Source organism: Nomascus leucogenys, unplaced genomic scaffold, assembly GCF_006542625.1.
Source record: "Nomascus leucogenys isolate Asia unplaced genomic scaffold, Asia_NLE_v1 Super-Scaffold_241, whole genome shotgun sequence".
Taxonomy (NCBI): Eukaryota; Metazoa; Chordata; class Mammalia; order Primates; family Hylobatidae; genus Nomascus; species Nomascus leucogenys.
In genome coordinates this window covers 955,703-981,744 of record NW_022095767.1, presented here as the reverse complement: position 1 = coordinate 981,744, position 26,042 = coordinate 955,703, and the positions used below count along the sequence as shown (strand labels likewise).

General features: G+C 49.9%; 2 protein-coding genes across 3 annotated transcripts in view; both read right to left on the bottom strand.

Annotated features, from left to right (window-relative positions):
- Positions 1 to 603: 603 nt before the first annotated feature.
- On the bottom strand, positions 604 to 5,685 carry PNMA8A (PNMA family member 8A). Of its 2 annotated transcripts, none has more exons than XM_030807813.1 (3): positions 5,459 to 5,685; positions 3,744 to 5,195; positions 604 to 2,729 (listed from the first exon to the last, which is right to left on the bottom strand). In XM_030807813.1, the coding sequence occupies exons 2-3, from the start codon at positions 5,115 to 5,117 to the stop codon at positions 2,691 to 2,693; spliced, it is 1,413 nt and encodes a 470-aa protein (XP_030663673.1). In that variant the 5' UTR covers positions 5,118 to 5,195; positions 5,459 to 5,685; the 3' UTR covers positions 604 to 2,690. The 2 variants fall into 2 exon arrangements, with proteins under 2 accessions (XP_030663673.1, XP_003277660.2); XM_003277612.4 differs by having other exon boundaries at positions 3,815 to 5,195.
- Positions 5,686 to 15,069: 9,384 nt separating this feature from the next.
- The window catches only part of PPP5D1 (PPP5 tetratricopeptide repeat domain containing 1), a 109,512-nt gene continuing 98,539 nt past the window's right edge, over positions 15,070 to 26,042 (bottom strand). Inside the window, exon 4 of the mRNA XM_030807710.1 lies at positions 15,070 to 15,719. Coding sequence (XP_030663570.1) covers positions 15,663 to 15,719 — 57 coding nt within the window. The 3' untranslated portion in view covers positions 15,070 to 15,662. The remainder of the gene's footprint in view (positions 15,720 to 26,042) is intronic.

Sequence of the window (26,042 nt, the reverse complement as noted above, 5' to 3'; positions counted from 1 at the left end):
ATGACTGATGTAGTGGCCACCCTGGTTCAGGAGTTCCTGGGGAGGGGCAGGGGAGGGCCAGAAGAAAAATAAATTTTTAGCTAAAAGACCTCAGCTTCTGGCTGGGCGTGGTAGCTCACACCTGTGATCCCAACACTTTGGGAGGCCGAGGTGGGCAGATCACTTGAGCCCAGGACGTAGAGGCTGCAGTGGGCTGAGATCGTGCCACTGCACTCCTGCCTGGGTGACAGAGCGAAACTCCATCTCAAAAAAAAAAAAAAAAAAAAAAACCTTGGCTTCTGTGTGAGGGAATAGGGAGGGAAAGATTTTCATCTTCCAGCTGTTTATAAAAAAATAAACTGGCACTTTGAGGTAATTTGTGTCACCAGATACCTATTCTAGAAACCCCGAGATCTGTGGGACATCCTTCCACATCGGTGGAAAGCCATTCGCAAACAGGAAAAACGGCTTCTTCTTTCATGGATCATTAACAATTCTCGAAGCTTGAACCCATATCTGATAACCAGTCACGTCTGGCTGGGGGCACAGTTTGAAGGGGGAACCCTTTCCTCAAATTTAATAGTCCATGAAATCCCCACCTACAAAAGAGACTTAACAGGACACTTAATTTGCTAAACTTTATTTTATACATACACGTTTACATTTACTAGTCATGGTGTCAACTTGTTAACACAATGGAGCCCTAATGGACCCGTTTTGAAATTAGAAGCTGGACAGTTGCAGGCTTTGGTCTCTTCAAGAATCCAATTCACCCCTGGGTTTTGTTTGGCACACACCCCAGGAGAACTTCGATGCACACAGCTGTGTAGCTGCAAACGGAAACCACTCTCTTTCCTCTTGTATTTTTCAGTCAGACTCACTCAGGATTTTGAAATAAATCATCACGAGAAATTTGTTTTAAAGTTGAATCACTGAGAACATCTAACAACTGTTTACATTCTTTATCACAAAAACTGAAGTCGGAAAAGACGCCCTGAAAACTTGCAAGGGCTAATACTCTATGATAGAATATTACTACTGTTCACCATGTTGATACATTTACTTACTACCACACAACTGAAGAGCCACAGCAGAACAAGAGCATGTGAATGACGAAAGGAAACTTGCTTTCAGGGTGTCAGATTATAGGACATGCACAGGAATTTCTTCCACTTCTAACCTCGCTCATCAGTCACATTTACAAGAAACTCAATTTTAAGCAAAGAGATGCCAGAAATAACTAACTCAAGACGTGTACAAAAACAAGTTAACCTATGAACACAAGGTAATATTCTGATAGTCTTCAACGTGACTTCCAACAAATCTGAGTAGTCACTTTTCAGTTTTTCAAACACGTGAAAAAAATAGATTCGGATTACATCTTTGTGGACGTCTAGGATACAGTTTGGAAACTATTATCTCAGGGACCCTGCCCTCTCCTCTACACATGCGCACGCAAACACACACACACACACACACACACACACACACACACACACACACACTGGTCTGGTCTAATATAGTGTGTCTGAATTCAGAGGGCAGACATTAACAGCCAAATTTTTTTGTTTGTTTTTTGAGACAGAGTCTCACTTTGCCGCCCAGGCTGGAGTGCCGTGGCACAATCTCAGCTCATTGCAACCTCCGCCTCCTGGATTCAAGCAATTCTTCTGCCTCAGCCTCCTGAGTAGCTGGGATTACAGGCACGTGCCACCACGTCCAGCTAATTTTTGTATTTTTAGTAGAGATGGGGTTTCACCATGTTGGTCAAGCTGGTCTCAAACTCCTGACCTCAAACCCGCCTCGGCCTCCCAAAGTGCTGGGATTACAGGCGTGAGCCACCACGCCCGGCCAACAGCAAAGTTTTAAAAGATATTTTTGCCCTCTTACTATAATGTGAGTAGTGACCTTCTGCTGCAAAGATGGTGACAGTTTGGTGCAAAGATGGTGTGACAGTTTGGTAGACGGATGGAATTGGAGCTGGGGGCCTAGGAATGCCTGCATCCTTCCCTACAATCACCCCCCTTCCCCACAGGATTCCTAAGAGGGCTCATCCCAAATGGGAATCAAAGTGCCATTTTTACTAACAGACTCTAAAACTCAAAGACTTTGAGGTCTAGGCAGACATTCTTTTTCCCTAAAACTAACTCTTGGGACCTCCTGGCTAGATAACTGGAGAATAGAAGCTGAGACTGAAGGAGCAATGAAGCCAGGTTTGCAGTGAAAGTCCTGGCTTAACTTACCCCGCTGGTTACACGAGAGGAAGGCGGGAGGGAGAATACGGCAGGGCCACCCAGCTCTTCCAAATGCCAGGGCCTGCAGAGGTCGCTGACCATTCCGAGGAGAGAGCGAGGCGTGGGGGAGAAAAGCTGAACATGGATGAGTGTTAACAATGACCCTGCTCATGCATAAAGGGGAATGAATGTTCTAGAATTTTCCCAATCCTCTTACCAACTCTCCTGCCTCTGAAGGGAAGGTGAGTAGAGGAGGCGGGAGTAGAGGAGGCGGTGAAACGGCAGGCCTGGTAGAGAAAAGAGCATAGAGATCCACCTCCCTTCCCCAACTCCCTCCCACCCAAGACCTCACCTATCGTTTACCTCAGAGCCAGATCTCTATCAACAGGGGCCCTAAGAGAGTCCAAAGTCTTATTTTATTCAGTGGCAAGAGAAAACTTGGTTGACTTGGAACTTCTTCCTTGTTCTTTCAACTCCTCAGTATGGGTGGTCCCCCAGATCAAACCTTTCTGGATTCTGCAAATAAATGAGAGAACAGCTCAAGAAGGGAAGCAGAGAGTTGTCATTAGGAAATGCGTTACTTCCAAGAAATTTCTAGGTCCCTGAACATTTCTGTTCCCCAGCCAGGTCTCTAGAAAACTTTACCCTTAAAGCCACATACCCCGCAAACACTATAACTCCAAAGTATTAATTTTTTTTTGGGGGGGGGAGGGGACAGGGTCTCACTCTATCGCCCGGGCTGGAGTGCAGCGGTCTGATCTTGGCTCCCTGCAACCTCCACCTCCCAGGTTCAAGCGATTCTCATGCCTCAGCCTCCCCAGTAGCTGGGATTACAGGCACAAACCACCATGCCCAGCTAATTTTTGTATTTTTAGTAGAGATGGGGTTTCATCATGTTGGCCAGGCTGGTCTCGAACTCCTGACCTCAGGTGATCTGTCTGCCTTGGCCTCCCAAATCATTAAATTTTTTTTTTTTTGCAGACAGAGTCTCACTCTTGTCACCCAGGCTGGAGGGCAGTGGCACAATCTAGGCTCACTACAACCTCCGCCTCCCAGGTTCAAGAGATTCTCCTGCCTCAGCCACCCGAGTAGCAGGGATTACAGGCGTGTGCCACCACACCCGGCTAATTTTTTGTATTTTTAGTAGAGATGGGGTTTCACCATGTTGGCCAGGCTGGTCTTGAACTCCTGACCTCAGGCGATCTGCCCACCTTGGCTTCCCAAAGTGCTGGGATTACAGGGGTGAGCCACCAAGCCTGGGCCCAAACCATTAAATTCTCATCAAGGAAGATGGGTCATATGGAGTGGCAAATGACCACAGCAACACTCACTGATAAACAATTGGTCGGTGGGTTTGCTCTGCTGCCTCCTGCCCACCAGATGTCCCCAGCATCAGCCTTCAGGGGCTCCTGGAAGGGCGGTCTGGGCTCTTACCCTCCTCAACTGGTGTGTCATCCACCTCCTGCCATGCACCAGGGTCCTCCTCATCACCCGCTTGACCCACCACCTCCTTGGGCTCCTCTGCCCCACCTGCCACTCCTGCTCCTCCTGCCTCATCCACTTGCTGGCACGAGCCCAGTCACTTCTGCTGTCATTCTCACCATTGGTGGCACGCCGAGGAGAGCCTTCTGGCTTGGCCTTCGGACCCCTAGAGGTTGAGGCTGTTGCCTCGGCAGGCTGCTGGCCTCGAGGGGCCTTCTGAACTGATGCCTCCCTTCTTGAGCCCGGCCCTTTCTTTGGCATCACCGGCTTCTTCCTGCCATCTTCTGAGTCAACCAAGACGTAAGAGACAGGGCCCAAGCTAACCTTCTTCTTCTTCCTCATTGGAGCGGGGTTCTTAGCAGAGACCCAGGCCATGGCCTTCTTCTTTGGTGGGCTTTCATGGCCACCATCTTGGTCTGACTCAGAGGCGCCTCCTGGGCTCTCGATTTCTGCCCGGCCATCCTGAGGTGGCTCTCTGGGACCCTTCCAGGCACATTTCGCCATGGGCTTCTTCAAAGCCAACTCCTCCTGCTTCACACAGGGCTTTCTGCTGCCCTTCATCGGCTCTGAGATTGCCATGCTTTCAGCATCACTCGCCTCAGCACCCTCCAAGTTGGCTGTGCTGTTGGAATTGATGCCTTTGGGTTTTTTCCAGGGCACTGCTTCCTGCTTGGGGTTCTTCTTCTGCTTCTTTCTCCTGGAGCGAGTCTTAGCTCCAGCCCTGCGAACCAAAGGTTTGGGAGGGTCATGCTGGTCTTCCGTGGCGTTCCAGTTGTTGGGGGTCTCTGCCTTTAAGGCAGAACCCACCTCTGCTGCAAGCCCCGGTTCTTTCTTGACCTTCTTCCCTGCTGCTAAAGCCCAGGCTGCCATCTCCTCGAACTCAGCGGCCTCCTGGGCCCTGGCTTCCTCCCGGCTGCGGATCTCGGCATCCATGCAGAAGATGATCTGCACCACCGCTCCCAGGAGCACCCCCAAAGCTTCTGCCCAGTTCTCTGGGGGCTGATGCTGGTTCTGGGACAGTGTGGGGTGGTTGAGCTGGAGCAGGCGGACCACATCCTCCCAGGTGCGCCCCTCAGCATCCAGGAATTCATTCAGATTTTTTAAAAACTCAGCATCCTGGGTAGGGTCTCTACAGACCACTCTCCAGACACCACCCCTTCCTGGGAATTCACGGGGGATGGTGCTCAGATTCACACCTTCACCAACCTCAATGAGGGCAGCTTTAACATTCTCTTCCCTCACAAAAATCTTGTTGAGCACGCGGTACGGGCCCAGTGGGGAGAGGACCCCATTCAAGGTCTCCTCAATTTCTGCCTGGCCACAGTCCTCTGGGATGCCTGTGACCAATAAGGACCTGTGGATGTCCACTTCCATTCCCCTGCACCAATCCTCCAGAAGGTTCATCGCCATGGTCTTGGACATTTAGCGGCTCTGACCCTACTACGTGTAGTAATAGTCTATCAGGTGGACGTGGGCTGCAGCGGTCCCCAAACAGTAATCCTGCAAGGTGACAAGGAAGCGAGGTCAGGTTCCCAGGAAGATGGCCAAGCTCACAGATCCTAGCTGCCCCCTCCGCGGCTGGCCTGCAGGAGGCCTCGCGCTTTCCCAACACCTTCCTCCCCAACCCAGGCCCCGGTGCTCACACGTGTCCCGGAATCTGCTGCAAAAGGCCCTCGGACCCTCCCCCGGGTCCCGGAATCTGCCGCAAAGGCCCTCGGACCCTCCCCCGAGCCTGACGCTCCGCCTGCCCGGCCGGGACTTACTTGGCAGACCAGCCTCCGACCGCCCAGCCAGGCCAAGGAGAGGCAGCGGGATGCAGCCGTTTCCCAGTCGCTGGCTCCGGCTACCCCGGCGCCCCTGCTAGAGGCAGAAAGGGCCAAGAAGGCGCCGTCCGCCCCCGCTCCGGCCCAGGCGGGTCACGCGGCGTCCAGCCTCGATGTCGTTAGCTGCCAGAAGCCGAGGTTGGCGTCGCAGCGCGCGTCTGCGCACTGGCTGCCGCACCGCCGCTGGGGGTCTTGGGCTGCGCAGGTGCCGACGTCTCCATGGCAACCAGGCGTGGGTTGCTAGGACTGAGCCCCGCCTGCTGCCGGCGCTGCAATTGGACCTAGGGAGCCGGGTGCAAGAGTGGCCTGTTCAGGTCGCAGAGCAAGGGGGTCTGGATACACCGCGGTGGCGCCTCCACGGAGGCCCTCTTTCCACCCAAGTGGGCCTCGCGAACACTGGGGATTAGGTCGGTGAGAAGTGCCAACATCTGTGGCTGCACCCACTGACTCTATTATCCTCTGCCCCACCTGTTGGATTCACCCAACGCAACTCTTGGGAGACACGAAATCAAGAAAGGAGGAAAACGAGGCTTTAATCGTCTTGGGTTCCTCCAACAAAAGGTACAGCCCCTGTTGGGCTCGTAGCCTTCTCTATTACAAGCAAGCTCCTGGGTTCTTCCAGGAATTTCCAGAAACTTCTACAAATTTCTCACTCTCCTCCCCGACCCCTTCTAGCATGAGGATAATAATGCCTCGCCTTTTCTTGTTTCCTCAACGTAATGCAGGGCAGGTTCTTGGCATCCTCCAGACAGGGGACAATGTTACAGCTCAGTGACTGCCCCTGCAGAGAAGTGTTAGTCCAAACTGCAACCATTTTGTAAGCCCCCGACTATTCTGCAGATCTTGGTCAAAGTGAAATATTCCACGGGGTTTGGGCCAGTGAGAAACATCCTGCCTAATTACCTGACCACAAGGCGGACAAAGGCCCAACTAAAGAAACATTATCATACCCTATCGGGCAAAGGCCCAACTGAAGAAACATCCCTATCATATTCTGCTGGGAGAAAGTGCAGAGAACACCACATTCCACCAGAACAAGGGCCAGAACTGTCTCATCATGGAACCATCTTATCAATATCCTGCTGGGCAGCAAGCCATACTGCCCAGACCCCTCCCACCCATAGCTGTAAGTACCCCCAGCCTATAAGCAGTGGTGGGCTCTGGCATTAGGCTGGTTCCCCACTTCCACAGGTGTCTGCAGTATACCTGGGTTGCTGTTGAGCCACCTTCTGTGTCTTTAACGCTCACCTTCCCTCCAGTACCTAACAAGGAGGGCTACCCTCTAGGCAGTGTGCTGAAAATAGCAGCTCGGGGCAAGGCTGCAGTCACATTTATACCCACTTTTAATGACATGCTAATTAAGGGGTGGGTTTTCAGAATTGGCTAGCAAATTGGCAATAACTTATGGGTGTTGCCATGGCAATGGTAAACTGTCATGGTGCTGGCAGGCATGTCTTATGGAGAGAGGCTTTCGGTGCCTTTTCCAGGTTTTGGCCAGTCTTCAATGTGGTCCTCAGTGGAGTCCCCTGGGCCTCCGACCTCAACCTTGCTGCCCATGAGCAAGAACTTTGTTAATAGTTTATTAAAGCCCAGCGCTGTGGCTCACGCATGTAATCCCAACACTTTGGGAGGCTGAGGAGGGCGGATCACTTGAGCTGGGGAGTTCGAGACCAGCCTGGGCAACATGGCAAAACCCCGTCTCTACCAAAAATGCAAAAAGCCAGGTGTGATAGCGGTCACCTGTGGTCTCAGCTATTCGGGAGGCTGAGGTGGGAGGATTGCTTGAACCCAGGAGGCAGAGGTTGCAGTGAGCCAAGATGGCACCACTGTACTCCAGCCTGGGCAACAGAGTGAGACCCTGTCTCGAAAAAAAATAAACAAATTAATTAAGCACTCCTATGAGACTCAGTTGGACTGGCCGTCTGGTTTTTTGTTTGTTTGTTTGTTTTGCCAGGCCCTCACTGATCCACCTACTAATGCCCCTTCCTGGCTGTGTGACCTTAGACAAATAATTTGAGCCCTCTGAGCTTATTTCTTTTCTCTGTAATAGGAATTCTAATAAAAAATCTTCCTGATTCGGAAGTTTTGAAGATTCGGGGGGATCTCATCTGAAAGATGCACAGAAGTACAATTTGGGCCTTGGTATTTAACCAAAATCTGTTCTTTGGGTTCATTTTTGAAATTGACCTTTGCAAGGCCAAATAGCCAAATGTTTATTTCACTGTCATCTCTGGCATTCCTAAATTTGGGCATCATCAATATTTGTGTGATTGCCCAAGTTCCCGTCATATTTTGTGCTAAAAAGTTGTGTCATTCAAATCGTTAACCTCTGATTATTCACATAATTCACACCTGAATATTCCAATAAACACTCTAGCTATGATTAAAGTCTTTAAATCTCATGTGCTTTATATGTTGAAATTCTATGTATTAGTGGAAGAATGAGTGTATATTTTTAGGTAGTGGTTTAAAAACATAGCCATAAATTCTCTGACATTTCTATTGAGAAGTGAGGATCTATGTCCCCTCCGCCTGAATCTGAGCAGACTTGTGACTTCTTTAACCAATGGAGTTTAGTGAAAGGGAAGCTATGTGGCTTCTCAGACTATGTTACAGAAGGGCACTCAGCTTCTTCTTCATTCACTGGAACACTCTTTTTTTTTTTTTTTTTTTTTTGAGACAGGGTCTCGCTCTGTCACCCAGGCTGGAGTGCAGTGGCGTGATCTCGGCTCACTGCAAGCCCCACCTCCCGGGTTCACATCATTCCAGGTTGGGAAGAACAATGAACAGTTTTTCTGAGAGATGGCTAATCACAATCCCCCATGGACACAATGACCTCTTTCTGCATGTAGCACCCTCCAGCATGCCCCTATGAAACTTCCTTCCAGTCCCTGCCTTTTTGCAGACAGCCCCCTTCTCTGCTGTGCTGCCTATTGCAACCGTGCAATGTATTTTCATATCTTCTCTAATAAATCTGCCTTTCTTTACCTACGACTGTCTCGGTAAATACCTTTACTGCCCACAACACCTGCCGCACCTAGTCGTACCCGTGACAGTTGGGGGTGACTCAGATGACTGAGAGCTAGAATCATCTGGGAGTTTCTTCACTCACATATCTGGTGCCTGGTCTGAAATCCTTTGAAAGCTGGGCTCAGCTGGGAAATGTTGATGGAAGCACTGATGTGGCTTGGGCTTCCTCACAGCATGAAAGCCAGAGGGTAGATCGTTGAACTTCTTACTTGGAGGCTCAAGAATGCAAGAACAAGAGTGTTCCAGTGAGGCTAGGCGTGGTGGCTCACGCCTGTAATCCCACCCTTTGGGAGGCTGAGGCGGGCGGATCACGAGGTCAGGAGATTGAGACCATCCTGGCTAACATGGTGAAACCCCGTCTCTACTAAAAATACAAAAAAATTAGCCGGGCCTGGTGGCAAGCTCCTGTAATCCCAGCTACTCGGGAGCCTGAGGCAGGAGAATGGCCTGGCCAACATGGTGAGCCGAGGCTGCACCATGGCACTCCAGCCTGGGGGACAAGAGCGAGACTTCGTCTCAAAAAAAGAAAGAGAGGCCGGCACAGGCTCACGCCTGTAATCCCAGCACTTTGGGAGGCCAAGGCGGGTAGATCATGGGGTCAGGAGATCGAGGCCATCCTGGCTAACACAATGAAACGCTGTCTCTACTAAAAATACAAAAAAAAAAAAAAAATTAGCTGGGCGTGGTGGCAGGCGCCTGTAGTCCCAGCTACTGGGGAGGCTGAGGCAGGAGAGTGGCGTGAACTCGGGAGGCGGAGCTTGCAATGAGCCGAGATCACGCCACTGCACTCCAGCCTGGGCGACAGAGCGAGACTCTGTCTCAATAAAAAAAAAAAAGTTACTCTAGAGAAGTAGTTGGGACCCCCAGGGGAATGAGATGCATCTACCACCGTAACAGCAGGGGCCTCTGCATCCAGGGGCATCTGGGTCCAGGAACGCTAGCAGGAGTGAAGGTAGGAAAATGAAGACAGGCAGGGCACGGTGGCTCACGCCTGTAATCCCAGCACTGTGGGAGGCCAAGGCAGGCGGCTCACCTGAGATCAGGGGTTCAAGACCAGCCTGGCTAACATGGAGAAACCCTGTCTCTACTACAAATACAAAAATTAGCCGGGCATAGTGGTGCATGCCTGTAATCCCAGGTACTTGGGAGGCTGAGGCAGGAGAATCGCTTGAACCCAGGCGGCGGAGGTTGCGGTGAGCTGAAATTGTGCCATTGCACTCCAGCCTGGGCAACAAGAGCGAAACTCCGTCTCGCAAACAAAAAAAAGTAAATTATTTTTTAAAAACATAGTGAACTTTATGTTATGTGTATTTTACTACAAAAGTGAACAAATAATGCATTACAGAATGGAGAGATGGGGGCAAGGGAGGGAGAGAGATGCCTTCAGCTTTGCCTCAAAAGCCAGGTTTCAGCTTTCTGCAGAGCCAATATTCCGAACAGTCCTGGCTGCCCCTTGAGGAATGCCACCCAACCCCAGTGCATGCACACAGAATCAAAGTTCTGGAACTTTCTCTTCAAGGAGAAAACAAAACATCTCAGTGTGTTTGAAAATTCTGCTAAGGAGTTGTCAGACCAAAAAATAAAAAAGAAAAAAAAAAAAAAGAAGAAGAAGAAAATTGTCAATCTGGACAGGATAAAAAGTAAATTTGTACCAGCAGTGAATTGTAAAACATCATAACTAAAATGAAATGGAATGGATGTTTGCTGAATCTCAGAGGCTTTTGCTATGTTTGCCAAGTAGTTTTACAAACGCAGGAGGTTGTTTGTGATCCAGACTGCAGACAAAGTTGCTGCAGTGGAAACTGAGTCACACAGTGACTCAGTTAGAATTAGACACTGTCCGTTTTTTCTTCTCTCTTTTTCAGTTATTTATTTTGGCATGCAAGGGAATGATAGACACTGAGTTTTGATAAATATTGGATTTTTTTTTTTTTTTTTTTTTTTTTTTATGAGACGGAGTCTTGCTCTGTCACCCAGGCTGGAGTGCAGTGGCGCGATCTCCGCTCACTGCAAGCTCCACCTCCTGGGTTCACGCCATTCTCCTGCCTCAGCCTCGCCGAGTAGCTGGGACTACAGGCGCCCGCCACCACGCCCGGCTAATTTTTTGTATTTTTTTTAGTAGAGACGGGGTTTCACCGTGGTTTCGATCTCCTGACCTCGTGAACCGCCCGCCTCGGCCTCCCAAAGTGCTGGGATTACAAGCGTGAACCACCGCGCCCAGCCAAATATTGGATTTTTAAATGCAGTAATCCTCAAAGTGACTATCTCTGGGGATAAGAAGAGGGCAAATCATATGGGAGGTAGGACACAGCCTGTTTAAACAATAATTTTGTTTAAAGATGTGTAAATAAATTTAGCATAGTATTAAGATTTGATAAAGAATGGCAAGGGATACATAAGGGTTAATTGTATAAATCTTTATTTTTTTTTCTGAGACAGAATCTCACTCTGTACCCCAGCCTGGAGTGCAGTGGCACACTCAGCCTCCACCTCCCGGGTTCAAGCGATTCTCCTACTTAGCCTCCTGAGTAGCCGGGATTACAGGCACGTGCCACCATGCTGAGCTAATTTTTGTATTTTTAGTAGAGACAGGGTTTCCCCATGTTGCCCAGGCTGGTCTCAAACTGCTGACCTCAAGTGATCCACCTGCCTCGGCCTCCCAAAGTGCTGGGATTACAGACGTGAGCCACTGAGTCCAGCCAATAATGCTAAAAAAAAAAAAAAAAAAAAAAAAAGGTGTAAATAAATTTAGCATAGTATTAAGATTTGATAAAGAATGGCAGGGGATGCATGAGGATTACTTATATAAATATCTTTTTTTTTTTTTTTTTTGAGACTGAGTCTCACTCTGTCACCCAGGCTGGAGTGCAGTGGCGTGATCTCGGCTCACTGTAAGCTCCACCTCCTGGGTTCACGACATTCTCCTGCCTCAGCCTCCCAAGTAGCTGAGACTACAGGTGCCTGCCACCACGCCCGGCTAATTTTTTGTGTTTTTAGTAGAGATGAGGTTTCACCGTGTTAGCCAGGATGGTCTCGATCTTCTGACCTCGTGATCCACCCGCCTCAGCCTCCCAAAGTGCTAGGATTACAGGCGTGAGCCACCACACCCAACTTTTTTTCTTCTTGCGACAGGATCTTGCTCTGTCTCCCAGGCTACAGTGCAGTGGCAGGATCATAGCTCACTACAGACTCAACCTCCTGGGCACAAGCGAGCCTCCTGCCTCAGCCTCCTGAGTAGCTGGGACTACAGGCATGTACCACCACGCCCAGCTAATTTTTAAATTTTTTTTGTAGGGCCAGGGTCTCACTATGTTGGGTAAGATGGTCTCCAACTCCTGGCTTAGGTGATCCTCCTGTCTCAGCCTCCCAAAGTTCTGGAATTATAGGCATGAGCCACCATGCACAGTCAATTCTCTGTTCTTGACTTTGAGTTTGGAATATTCCATAATTTGTATTTTATTTTATTTTATGAGATGGGGTCTCACTCTGTCACCCAGGCTGGAGTGCAGTGGCTCAATCACAGCTCACCGCAGCCTTCATCTCCTGGGCTCAGGCACTCCTCTTGACTCAGCCTCCCAGGTAGCTGGGACTACAGGCATGTGCCACCACACCCAGCTGATTTTGTATCTTTAGTAGAGACAGGGTTTCTCCATGTTGGTCAGGCTGGTCTTGAACTCCCGATCTCAGGTGATCCACCCGCCTTGGCCTCCCAAAGTGCTGGGATTACAGGCATGAGCCACTACACCTGGCTTTTTTTTTTTTTTTTTTTTTTTGAGACAGAGTCTTGCTCTGTCTCCCAGGCTGGAGTGCAGTGGCACACTGCAACCTCTGCCTCCCAGGTTCAAGCAATTCTCCTGCCTCAGCCTCTCAAGTAGAGGGGACTACAGGTGCGCACCACCACACCTGGCTAATTTTTGTACTTTTAGTAGAGATAGGGTTTCATCATGTTGGCCAGGCTGGTCTCAAACTCCTGAGCTCAAGTGATCCTCCTGCCTTGGCCTCCCAAAGTGCTGGGATTACAGGCATGAGCCATTGCATCTGGCCATGTTTTTGCCATTACTTTCAATGGCAAAAACTGCAATTAATTTTGCCTCAGCCTAAATATTATAAAGGTACAACTATGTGTGTGTGTGTGTGTGTGTGTGTGTGTGTGTGTGTGTGTGGAGTCAGCTGCCTGCCTGCTCTCCCATTAAAGAGCCACCATGATTGCTAGCCGATTTAAAAATAGTTGAAGCACCCTTAACAGGAATCATTACAGTGGTTTCCATGACAACACGATGTGCTGTGGTTTCCAAGGCAACAACTGGCACTGTGGTTTCCATGACAAAGCATCCCTGCAGCCCCAACCCTCCCCTCCATCTCTGCACTTCCAGTTTAGGGTTCTCCTTCCATCCTCTTCCTCTGTGTTTCATCTTTGGGTTTTTATTTTGCCCTGCTGTGTATTTTCAGTGAGAACCCACAGAGTTTCCATAAACACTAACCCAAAGAAAGTCCAGGGGGCTCTGGGATCCCGCCTAGATGTTTCCTCCTGAGTCAGTTGTAACAACCCCTCATGGTGGTTCTGTGACTCGCCCTGGCTGGCTCTGTCCGATTTGTTCTGTGAGAGCCCCGTCTTGCTCCAGAGTTTCCTTTTTTAAATTATTTTTTTCTTTTCTTTTTAATTGAGGCGGAATCTTGCTCTGTCACTCAGGCTGGAGTGCCATGGTGCAATCTCGGCAAGGATTACAGGTGCATGCCACCACGCCCGGCTAATTTTTGTATTTTTAGCAGAGACGGGGTTTCACCATGTTGACCAGGCTGGTCTCAAACTCCTGACCTCAGGTGATCCGCCCACCTCGGCCTCCCAAAGTGCTGGGATTACAGGTGTGAGCTACCATGCCTGGCTTTATTTTCTATTATATCTACGTGTGTGTGTGTGTGTGTGTGTCTCCTAGGTCACAGCAAAATGTATTTTTTATCACGGATCATGATCAAACACGTGTGACAGCCACTGCCATAGGTTAATTACCTAGCCCCTATGGATGACTATGCAGGTTGTTCTCTATTTTCTGGTATTTCAAATGAAGAGCTGAGAAGGGCTGGTGGCTGACGCCCTACAGACATCTATGTTGCTTGGATTCAGGTGTGACTTCTTAACTTGTTTGAAAATACGGCCGGGCGCGGTGGCTCACCCCTGTAATCCCAGCACTTTGGGAGGCTGAGGCGGGTGGATCACGAGGTCAGGAGATCGAGACCATCCTGGCTAACATGGTGAAACCCTGTCTGTACTTAAAAAAAATACAAAAAATTAGCCGGGTGTGGTGGCGGGCGCCTGTAGTCCCGGCTCTTCGGGAGGCTGAGGCAGGAGACTGGCGTGAACCCGGGAGGCAGAGCTTGCAGTGAGCCGAGATCGTGCCACTGCACTCCAGCTTGGGCAACGGAGCAAGACTCCGTCTCAAAAAAAAAAAAAAATATGATGCTTTTCAAAAGTTACAGTGTCAGCTGGGTGCAGTGGCTCACGCCTGTAATCCCAGCACTTTGGGAGGCCGAGGCAGGCAGATCACTTGAGGTCAGGAGTTCGAGATTAGCCTGCCCAATGTGGTGAAACCCCATCTCTACTAAAAATACAAAAATTAGCTAGGCATGGTGGCCCACGCCTGTAATCACAACTACTTGGAAGACTCAGGCAGGAGAATCGCTTGAACCCGGGAGGTGGAGGTTGCAGTGAGCCGAGATCGCACCACTGTACTCCAGCCTGGGCGACAGAGCAAGACTCTGTCTCAAAAAATAAAATGAAATAAAATAAAATAGCCCGAGACGGGAGGATTGCTTGAGGCCAGGAGTTCAAGACTAGGCAACATAGGGAGACACCTGCCCTCCCACCAACCCTATGTCTATTTGTAAGATAAAAAATTAAGAACAGCTGGGTGCAGTGACTCACGCATGTGATCCCAGCACTTTGAGGGGCCAAGGTGGGCGGATCACGAGGTCAAGACATCGAGACCATCCTGGCCAACACGGTGAAACCCCGTCTCTACTAAAAATACAAAAATTAGCCAGGCGTGGTGGCAGGCACCTGTAGTCCCAGCTACTCGGGAGGCTGAGGCAGGAGAATTTGCTTGAACCTGGGATGTGGAGGTTGCAATGAGCCCAGATCGCGCCACTGCACTCCAGCCTGGTGACAGAGCGAGACTCCGTCTCAAAAAACAAACAAACAAAAAATTAAGAACATAAAGGCCAGTAGTTTTATGCCACAATCCTGGCAACTCTATCCTGGGCCGTTCTGAGTTAGCTCTCTCTCTCTCTCTGGAAATAACCAATAAAACCTTAGGATTATGTGGCGGGAGAAGAGATAAGTTCTCCTTTGGCGGGGGGGGGGGGGGGGGGGGGGGGGGGGGGGTCGGGTTACAGCCACAGCTGCAGGCCCTGAATTTCCTTCTGACAGAAAAAACACCAGCAGCTGTCTCCACTCTCTACAGTGAGGGAACAACATTCCAAGAGGAATTGTGGCCAGGAAACCGAGAGAGAGGCTCCATGTCCTCTTTCTTTTCCTAATGTATTTTTTCTAAAACACACACACACAGACACAGCAAAAACAATCCACCAATAGGATTGCATTCATATAAGATTCAAACATAATCAAATCTACCGTGTGGAGAAATTCATAGTTTGTTAATAAGCATACATGTGTATAGAAAAGGCGACGTTTATCACAAAACAGGATATTATTTATCCCTGGGGCAGGGAGGGATTTCAGATGGCCAGAGCACATGAGGGGCTTCTGGGAGGACGATGATTTCTAGATGAGATGACAGTAACATAGGACTTGCTATGTAATTAGTTGCCAAATTATATGTTTGTGTTTAGGGCACGTTTCTGGAGGCATGTTACATATTCTACAATTGTAAAAAAAATTTTTTTTAAAAAAACACAGCTACACATTCAGGGTTATAGTGGTGAAATAAATGTTATCACCATTTTTTCTAGAATATTCTATGGCTGAAAACCTGAACGCAGCAGTACAAGTACACGTTTTTAAAATGACTCATAAACCAAATGCACAAAACACAGTCAGGTGAAGTTTCTCTCATTTGTTATGGAGGTTGGTCGTATTTCTTCTGGTGCCTGGAAGATGTCAAATGGTCCGAACACAGTCTTGGCTGGTGATGATTCCTGATTTTTGTCTGAAATCCTTGGCCAAAGAAAAGAAAGAGAACAAATGTGTCTCTTTATTTTTTTAAAGAAGGTTTGTATCATATTTCTCGAATTCTAAATGTATATTTATGTTTGACAAAAGTTATAAATATCTACTTAAAGAGGTAACACAGGACAAAAACAACTGGCAAGCCAAATTTAATAAACGTAATGAAGAGTTTACGTTGTGTTATGTGGGGAGAGATCATAGTCTCTTGTTATGGGAGGAATCATATTGTCTTGTGGGCTTGGAAGATGTCACACAAAGGAAATAAGAATCACATACATTTACAGACAGGCTGGCCAACATGATGAAACCCCATCTCTACTGAAAATGCAAAATTAGCCGGGCGTGGTGGCGGGCGCTTGTAATCCTAGCTACTCGGGAGGCTGAGGCAGGAGAAACACTTGAACCCAGAAGGCGGAGGTTGCAGTAAGCGGAGATTGCACCACTGCACTCCAGCCTGAGTGACAGAGTGAGACGCTGTCTCAAAAAAACAAAAATGAAACAAAACAAAATGAAAAAAAGATTACATAAATTTAAGCCCTAAATGCAAGGAAATAGGTTAGGTAGGACATTAGGACCGAGGGGTCACCCTAATTAGGAACAGAAACGTGTGATCCAAGAGTAGAGAGATTTTTTTCCAACTGAAACAAGATTTCTGCAGGAATGAGGCCATCTTTCAGGGCCACCCACTCAGCCTGGGGAGAAGTTTTTATATTAGAGGTTGAAGAGAAAAATGAATCATTTGGACATCTTTCCTCTTTTTCCCTCCCCTTGGCTAGAGCCAGTATTTCCATTAAAATGCTCCACGTCCATCCCACCCTACTTAGTCTACTTGCTTTTGTTTTGTTTTTTTCCCCAGCACCATTTATATAGACTTTTTTTTTTTTTTGAGACAGAGCCTCGCTTTCTTGCCCAGGTTGCAGTGCAATGGCATGATCTCGGCTCACTGCAACCTCCACCTCCCGGGTTCAAACGATTCTCCTGCCTCAGCCTCCTGAGTAGCTGGGATTACAGGCACATGCCACCACACCCGGCTAATTTTTGTATTTTTAGTAGAGACTTGGTTTCATCATGTCAGCCAGGCTAGTCTCGAACTCCTGACCTCAGGTGATCCACCCTGCCTCAGCCTCCCAGAGTGTTGGGATTACAGGCGTGAGCCACTGAGCCCAGCCATAGACATTCTTTATCTGACCACAAAGTGATGTATGATTACCGTAGAAAAACTTGATAAATATGGGGGGGAATCACCCATCATTTTGCTGCACATACATCATTACCATTTCACTGTAGAACGTTTTGCTTATTAAAGTTAGAATATTGGTTTTAAGGAGTTCGAGGCTGCAGTGAGCTGTGATTGCACCACTGCGCTCCAGCCTGCATGACAGAGCAAGACCCTGACTCACACACACACAAAAAGGAATGTCATATCAGCAGTCAGACTCCCTGGGTGTCAACACTTCCTGGTGGTGTGGCTTTGGAGAAGTAATTAATTAACTTCTCTGTGCCTCAGTTTCCTCATCTATAAAATGGTAATTATTAGACTAGCACCAAACTCATAAAGAGGTGAGGATTAAAGGAGTTAATTCAAGTAAGGTCTTAGAACGGTGCATCACAAGTATCCAATAAATGTGAGCTCTAATTGTCATCCATGTGAGGATGCTGTTAAGGATGAAATGAGTTCATTCATACAAAGTGTTTGGAACAGCCCCCTATAAAATGGGACACCTTGTTGGCTCTATGTAAAGATTCACTATTAAAATTAAGGAAAATGTTTTAATTGGGGGATGCAAGAGTTTCATATCTTTATTTCATATAGTTACAAACTTAAACTAAGGCTAGATTCTAAAAATATGGCTGTTCATTCAAAGCACATAAAAAGATGCTCAATATCATTCATCATCAGAGATATTATTAAAACCATGATGAGCTGCCAGCCTCCTTGCTTTCATTTATACACAGCAACTCAGGCCGGACGCGGTGGCTCATGCCTGTAATCCCAGCACTTTGGGAGGCTGAGGCAGGAGGATCACTTGAGGTCAGGAGTTCAAGACCAGCCTGGCCAACATGATGAAACACCATCTCTACTAAAAATACAAAACTTAGCTGGGCATGGTGGCGTGCGCCTGTTAATTCCAGCTATTCAGGAGGCTGAGGCAGGAGAATTGCTAGAACCTAGGAGGCAGAGGTTGCAGTGAGCTGAGATTGCACCACTGCACTGTAACCTGGCAACACAGCAAGACTCCGTCTCAAAAAAAAAAACAAAACAAAACAAAAAAAAAAGAGAAAAGATGGAGAATAACCTGAATGTCCAATAATAGGACTGATTTCAAATATGGTTCATTCACACAGTGTAATACTACACAATTGTTAAAAAAAAAAAAAAAAAGGCTGGGCGCGGTGGCTCACGCTTGTAATCCCAGCACTTTGGGAGGCCGAGGCAGGCGGATCACGAGGTCAGGAGATCGAGACCACGGTGAAACCCCGTCTCTACTAAAAATACAAAAAAAATTAGCCGGGCGTGGTGGCGGGCGCCTGTAGTCCCAGCTACTCGGAGAGGCTGAGGCAGGAGAATGGCGTGAACCTGGGAGGCGGAGCTTGCAGTGAGCTGAGATCGCGCCACTGCACTCTAGCCTGGGCGACAGAGCGAGACTTCGTCTCAAAAAAAAAAAAAAAAGCATGAGGAAGATCTCAATGTGCTGATAAAGATGTCCAAGCTACAACGTTAAATGAAAAAAGCAAAGTAAGGATCATTATGTATAGGATGCTACTATATGTGTAGAAAGTAAGGAAAAAAGGCATCTATTCATATATACTTTATATGCATTAAAAATACCTGGAAGTGGCTGGGTGCAGTGGTTCATGCCTGCAATCCCAGCACTTTGCAAAGGAGGTCGAGGCAGGTGGATCACTTGAGGTCAGGAGTTCAAGACCAGCCTGGCCAACATGGCGAAACCCCGTCTCTACTAAAAATACACACGAAAGGACCAGGCGCAGTGGCTCACGCCTATAATCCCAGAACTTTGGGAGGCCGAGGTGGGTGGATCACCTTAGGTCAGGCATTCAAGACCAGCCTGACCAACATGGTGAAACACCGTCTCTATTAAAAATACAAAAATTAGCCAGGCATGGTGGCGTGTGCCTGTAATCCCAGCTACATGGGAGGCTGAGGCAGGAGAATCGTTAGAACCCAGGAGGTGGAGGTTTCAGTGAGCCGAGATTACACCATTGCATTCCAGCCTGGGGGACAGGGCGAGACTCCATCTCAACAAAACAAAACAAAAACAAAAAAAATACACACACAAAAATCAGCCGGGTGTGGTGGTGGGTGATGGTAATCCTAGCTCTTTGGGAGGATGAGGCAGGAAAATCGCTTGGACCTGGGAGGCGGAGGTTGCAGTGAGCCAAGATTGCACCACTGCACTCCAGCCTGGATGACAGAGTGAGACTCCATCTCAAAAAAAAAAAAGAAAAGAAAGAACACCTACCTGGTAACAGCATCTCCGCCAATCACGCCAACTCTGGTTTTGAGCCTCTAAAATCAATAAACTCTGCTTTCAAGCAGCTTATGTGAGCTTCTCTTTTTGGCCAAGAAAAGCCTCCCTTTGTCCCCCGCCTCAGACACATCTGTGGCCTGCCATAGCCCTGCATCCTGGATTACAATCCTTTGTGCTTACTCCTGAATACATTCCTGCTACCAGAAGATATTTTTCTCTGATGTCTTTTTTTCAGGTTGACACAATAGATAGCTTGTTTCTTTACCCCGTTTATTGTCCGTGTCTTCTCCATAGACCATCAGCTCTGTGGGTGGGGACTTTCTATCTGTTCTGCTCCCTGGTGTGCCCCCAGCTTCTAGAACAGGGTTGTGCTGTGTTGAATTGTGTCTCTCAAAGTTCATGTCCACTCAGAACCTCAATGAAGATGAGATCATGCTGAATTGGGTTGGGCTGTTGATCCAATGACTGGGTCCTAGGAAAAGGAAAGGTACAACCAGGTGCGGTGGCTCACACTTGTGATCCCAGCACTTTGGGAGGCCAAGATGGGCGAATACCTGAGGTCAGGAGTTTGAGGCCAGCCTGGCCAACACGGTGAAACTCCGTCTCTACTAAAAATACAAAAATTAGCTGGGTGTGGTGGTGGGAACACCTGTAATCCCAGCTACTTGTGGGGCAGAGGCAGGAGAATCGCTTGAACCCAGGAGGCGGAGGTTGCAGTGAGCCGAGATCGTGCCACTGCACTGCAGCCTGGGCAACAGAGTGAGACTCTGTCTCAAAATAATAATAATAATAAATCCTAATACAGACACCTCTGCAGATACTTACAGAGGTTGTTGGGGGTATTTTATTTTTTATCAAATAAAAAGGGGAAAGGGTCATAGTGTATGAACTTTTCTTGCATCTCACTGTGTTCACTCAAAAGGTCCCAGTGGAAACTCTCCAGTCCGTCCTTTCAAGACCGCAGAAGAACCCATGTGTGGTTGGACCATGGTTCACTTGGCCACTCTCCTATCTGTGGGCATTTGCAGGGCCCGGGCTGCTTCACCAACACAGTGAAGCCACCCTGATGCTTAAAACTTGAGCCCGTGCCAGCCGGTGGTGTGCTAGAAATCCTCACTCTTTATGAACCAAGTCATCTCGTGCACCACAGTGGTTTTGTTGCTTTACATTTTGTGTGTATTAAAGCCATCATTTGCTAAATGTCACTGATTAAATTACACCACCGTTCAGTGGTATGACTGAAATGCTTTGACACATCTTCATTTTCTAATGAACCAGGAGACTTCTCTAAAAAGCAGACTGGGCCGGGTGCGGTGGCTCACGCCTGTAATCCCAGCACTTTGGGAGGCTGAGGTGGTCGGATGACGAGGTCAGGAGATCAAGACCATCCTGGCTAACATGGTGAAACCCCATCTCTACTAAAAACACAAAAAATTAGCCGGGTGTGGTGGCGGGCGCCTGTAGTCCCAGCTACTCGAGAGGCTGAGGAAGAAGAATGGTAAGAAACCGGGAGGCGGAGCTTGCAGTGAGCTGAGATTGTGCCACTGCACTCCAGCCTGGGCCACAGAGCGAGACTCTGTCTCAAAAATAAATAAATAAATAAACAAACAAAATTAAAAATAAACAATTAGTCAGGCGTGGTGGTGGGTACTTGTAATCCCAGCTACTCAGGAGGCTCAGGCAGGGGAATTGCTTGAACCTGGGAGGCGGAGGTTGCAGTGAGCTGAGATTGCACCATTGCACTCCAACCTGGGCGACAAGAGCAAAATTCTGTCTCACAAAAAAAGTGTTCACAAACTCCCAAACCCACAATTTTAAACACCATGCTCCAAGACTCATCAGTCTAGACACACACATGCATACAAGCCTATGTACAAACACAGATCAATACAGACACCCACACTATGTGCAGACACATACACCTACTCATGCACACACTCATACATTCACTCACATAGACACGGACACCCATACACACCCTAATGGCCGAGGGGTGAGCACACACCTGTATGCACACTGGGACACTCAAACATGGATTCACATACACACCCCTAAGTGTACACACACACATACACTCAGAGACACACATGTCAATCACACACAAGGTTTTGATCCTCCCACCCCCTCTGAGTATCCCTGACACTTTGGGCAAATCTGTCTCCCACTAGTCTTTGTTTCCCCCTTGAGTGGACATAATATTTCCTGCGCTCCATCCCCAGCATCTTCAGTGTGACATCCAGTGAGGCCCCAGGGGTGCAAGGAGCCCTTGGGTAACTTGAGATGAGATGCTAACACAGGTGTCAATATTTTCAAATCAAGGGGGTTTCAAATGGAGCCTGCAGAGCCAGTTCCCTTGAGGTAGCCAGTTGATGTCTCTGGGGTATGGTTTCAAACGCCCCAGAAAACCAGATTTGACTCCAAATCAACCTTCATCTGGACCAGTCCAGCCACCCCTCACTGTCACTAAAGAGAAAAATGAGAGGCCACAGGTGATTCCAGAACACAGACATGAAGGGGAGAGATGCTACCCTGAGATAGGGGTGGGGGAAGGGGGGCTTTCTGGGTCCCCCTCCCAGGCTCACTGGGTGTGACAAGAGAAGAGGAAATGGTTAGAGATGGGAGGAGGGGTTTGGAGCCCTGCTGCCTGACTCCCCCAGCACTGCCCCTTGCAAGCTGTGTGACCTTGGGCTGATTACTTGACCTCTCAGTGCCTCCACATCCTCATGGGAAATGGGGATCATAGCAGAGCTTTCCTCCCAGCACTGCCCAGGGGACTGAAGAGGGTGTGATGTGTTTGTGAGGTCATCTCGTCTTATTTCTGCTACGTATCAGCGGCGGCCAGCTCTTCACTGCACACCTCAGCCCTGACAGGGACCCCAGGGCAGCGGTGCCCACCCCGGCTGCCCCTGGAATGACCCAGAGCCCGTGTCCAGCCTGCACATCTCGGGAGCCGCTCTCGGAATCTCTGAATGGTTCAGGGCACGGCTGGGGCAGCAACAGTCCCTAAAGCTCCCCGGTGATTCCAAGCAATGGGCAGCCGGGGCTCACAACTGCGACCCTAGGGGTCCTAGAGACCATCGGACCCCACAGCTGTGGTTCTCAAACTAGTCCCGCATCTCAGGCACCTGGGGGTCCTTCGAAAATGCAGCTTGCTGGGCCTCACCCCCAAAGGGGTTCTGTAGGTCTAGGGTGGGCCCGAGAATGTGTATCTAGTTCCCCGGAGACGTTGACGCAGGTCCAGGACCTGACTTTGAGAACCGCTGTCCTGCAGGAAAGTCCGCTTTCCCCAGCCTGGCGTTCAAAGACCAGGGAGGGTTGTCCCTTTAAGGCGCTGGGGAAGCGCCGTGGCACCACGATTTTAAACGGCGGAACTGGGGTGCCTCCTGGTGGAATCAGCGGGCACCGCAACTCGCGCGGATTCTTCCCCTGCTCTGGAGTCGTAGGTTGCTGGGGCAACGGGAAGGGTCGTCGTCTGCGGCCCCTCTTTCCTCCTTGCAGTTCTAGGACGTGGCCACATTCCCAGAGTTTGGGGATCGCTCATCTCCCGCTTAAGCAGGCCGAGGGGCCAAGGCAAGTTCAGCCTCTAGGGGAAAGGGTCTGGACCCCGGGATTCTTCGCGGTGGGGAGGTGGCGGGGGGAGGGGGCAGAGGGAAGAGGTGAGGGAGGGTCTGGGGTCTGGACCCCAGGATACCTTGGCCTCGTCCTCGGGGGAGGACCATTCCGTGCCTCCCCTGGGGCCGGGTGGGCCGATTATTCCAGGGAGCCGTAGAGTAAGACAAACGTTGGTTCCAGCTCCCTTCCTTGCCTCTCTGAGCCTGGGTTTCTCTATCTGGGAAATGAGGGTGAACATCTGCCTTCATCCTCTTCCCTCCTTCATCCTGCCCTCCTCTCTACAGAGCCAAATAAAGACGCACAGACATATACATTCGAATGTGTCCACCCCCAGATCCACACAGAGACACACACACACACACACACACACACACACAACCTCAGCCCTCCAGTCACCTGGTCAGCTGAAATCAGGCTCCTGAAAACTCTTCACCCTCTTCCTGCCATCCCCACCACCCTGCGCCAGTCCAGCCTTAGGCCTGTCCCCGAGGTTCCCGCCCCAGCCTCCTCCTGCTCCAGCCTTGCACCCTGCACACGGCAGACCTAAAGCACAAACCTCTCCCTCTCCTGCTCAAATCCCCCCCCCCATGGCTCCCCAGCTCTTAACGAGGCCCTAAGGCCCTGCCAGTCTGCACGCCCTACTCCAGCGACCTCTTCATGCTCATTTGCTGCCTCAGGTGAAAATCCAGCCAGACAGCGACCACCATGGAGGCAGGCGGCCTTCTTTGGCGTCACTGCCTCCACCCCACCAGCACTTAGCCTGGCATGGGAGGGGCAGTAATTACACGCTAATAACCCCCTATAGTCATACCCTTGGCTTGGGGCTTTTGCCCTGGCTCTTCCTACACCCCGGTCATGGACTTCCCCCAGGCATCCGCCGGCCGCACCTCCTTCGGGTCTTTGCAACATTCAGAGACCCCGTCTCTATAAAAAATACAAAAAGTAGCTAGGCTTGGTGGCGCGTGCCTGTGGTCCCAGCTACTCTAGAGGGAGGCTGAAGTGGGAGGATCGCTTGAGCCCAGGAATTCGAGGCTGCAGTGAGCCGTGATCGCGCCACTACACTTGTCACCTTCTCAGTGAGGGCTTCCCAGGCCACCCCGTTTATGACGACTGGAAACCCTCTCCTGCCCCGGCCCTCCTCGGGCCCCTGCTTGCCAAACTTTTGTCCCCCAGCAGGTCTCACCCACTAATGCGTGGATTTCGTCCTTATCTAGGGATCGTAACCCCAGCCTCCCCACCGCATGCTCCCTGCGGGAGGGTTCTGTTTCCTGCACCTAGAACAAAGCCTGGGACGCGCCTGCCCTGGATAAATCTCATGGACTGCGCGGACGGCGCTGAGGGCTCCTCCCAGACCGTCGCCTTCTCTCCCAGAAGGGTGCAGCCGCGCTCCGCTCCACCCGTCGCCAGAGGCTCCACGCGCGGGACAGACCCGGCTGCTGCAGCCTGTGCTGGTCTCTGCACCGGGACCCTTCCCTGCAGGACCTCAAGGCCTTTACGCGGCTGCTCCTTCGACCCCAAACGCTCCTCCCTATCCCCTCGGGAGCACTCCCTCCAGGAATGAGGGAATGAAAACAATGTTTCTTTCCAGCACATTCCCCACCAGGCGTATCTGGGATCTGACTCACCCAGTCCGCGTGGTTCATTCCGACCGTCAGTCATTCAACAAATAACAGCAGCCGCCGCGTGCCAGGCACGGTGCTGGGGCTGGGGACACGAAGGGGAAAGGCCAAGCCACAATTTTCCCTACGGAGCTGGCCCTGAGCCGCCCTGCGGCGCCTCTCCCCGCCACGCCCACCTGCCCCCATGCCTCGTAGGTCCCCACAGCCATCTCTCAGGGTCCTCTGCAGGGGCTGCTGCTACTGCGAGCCCACGGGGCTCTGGGGGGAGTTTGAAAGCAGGAGGAAAGGGACGCCATTTGGGGGAATGCTCAGGCCCTGGTTGCCGCAGCAGCTGGCGGTCACTGAGGTGAACCAGGGGCTCCCGGGTCCCTCCTCAAGCAAGCCGGCCCCGTGCGTGGAACTTGGCAGTCCTACACCCGGGCTGTATCACCAGCATTTCCCAAGTGGCTCCTCCAGCCCTCGGGAGGGAGCAGCTCTCTGCACTGCTAATATTGGGACAAAAGGACCTCCCTGTTTTTGCACTTCCTGATTGCAATACCCCAGTCACCAATTTCCTCTATTAAGCTCCCTGACAAGTACAGTTGGTGCGCCACTGAGAAACAAATGAGTGTGCCAGGGGGCAGTCATAGCTTTGAAAAATAAAGGGAGGAAGTGCAGAAAGGGTTACTTTTTTTTTTTTTTTTTTTTTGAGACGGAGTCTTGCTCTGTCACCCAGGCTGGAGTGCAGCAGTGCAATCTCAGCTCACTGCAACTTCTGCCTCCCAGGTTCAAGTGATTCTTCTGCCTCCCAGGTTCAAGCGATTCTTCTGCCTCAGCCTCCCAAGTAGCTGGGATTACAGGTGTGCACCACCACACCAGACTAATTTTTATATTTTTAGTAGAGATGGGGTTTTACCATCTTGGCCAGGCTGGTCTTGAACTCCTGCCCTCGTGATCCACCTTGGCCTCCCAAAGTGCTGGGATTACAGACATGAGCCACCGTGCCTGGCTGGCCACAAAGGGTTACATTTTTATAGGTGGTCAGGGAAGCCCTCCCTAGGAACGTGGCATTTGAAGAAAGGTCTGAATGACGTGAAGGTTGGAGCCATGTCTATAGCCCAAGGAAGGGCACTCTAGGCTGCAGGAAGAGCAGTGCAAAGGCCCTGAGGCAGGAATATGCCTGGTGTGTCTTGGAGACCTGGGTGGCTGAAGCCACAGGAGACACAGAGAGGGCAGTGGGAAGCAAGGCAGAGGGTGAGATGGGGGTAGTGTGTGTAGACCTGAGCTGTGTGGGAGAGCTGCGTGCAATGGTGGCCATGTCCTGCACCAGCGCTGTGCAATGCGGTAGCCACTGGCCACGTGTGGCTCTTGAGCACTTGTGACGTGGCTGGGAAGACTGAGGACATGGATGTGTATTTTTATTTAATCTTAATTACATTTAAATCCAATTTATCCCGTGTGATTACCTAGTTGAACAAAGCGTGTCTAGACAGTCATAAGAACTGCAGATGTGACGGCACAGGAAGGAGCCCTTGGGGGATTTGGGGAGGCGAGGGATGCAATCAGACCCCAGGTGTGACTTCTGAGAGGACATCTCTGGCAGCCATGTA

What these genes read in the sequence shown, in the direction of transcription:
- PNMA8A (XM_030807813.1), bottom strand. Translation starts at nt 5,117, where the DNA reads ATGTCCAAGACCATGGCGATGAACCTTCTGGAGGATTGGTGCAGGGGA. An exon ending in AGGAGGAGCAGGAGTGGCAG is followed by an intron (nt 2,730 to 3,743) that starts GTGGGGCAGAGG and finishes ATTTATTTGCAG; the next exon opens with AATCCAGAAAGGTTTGATCT.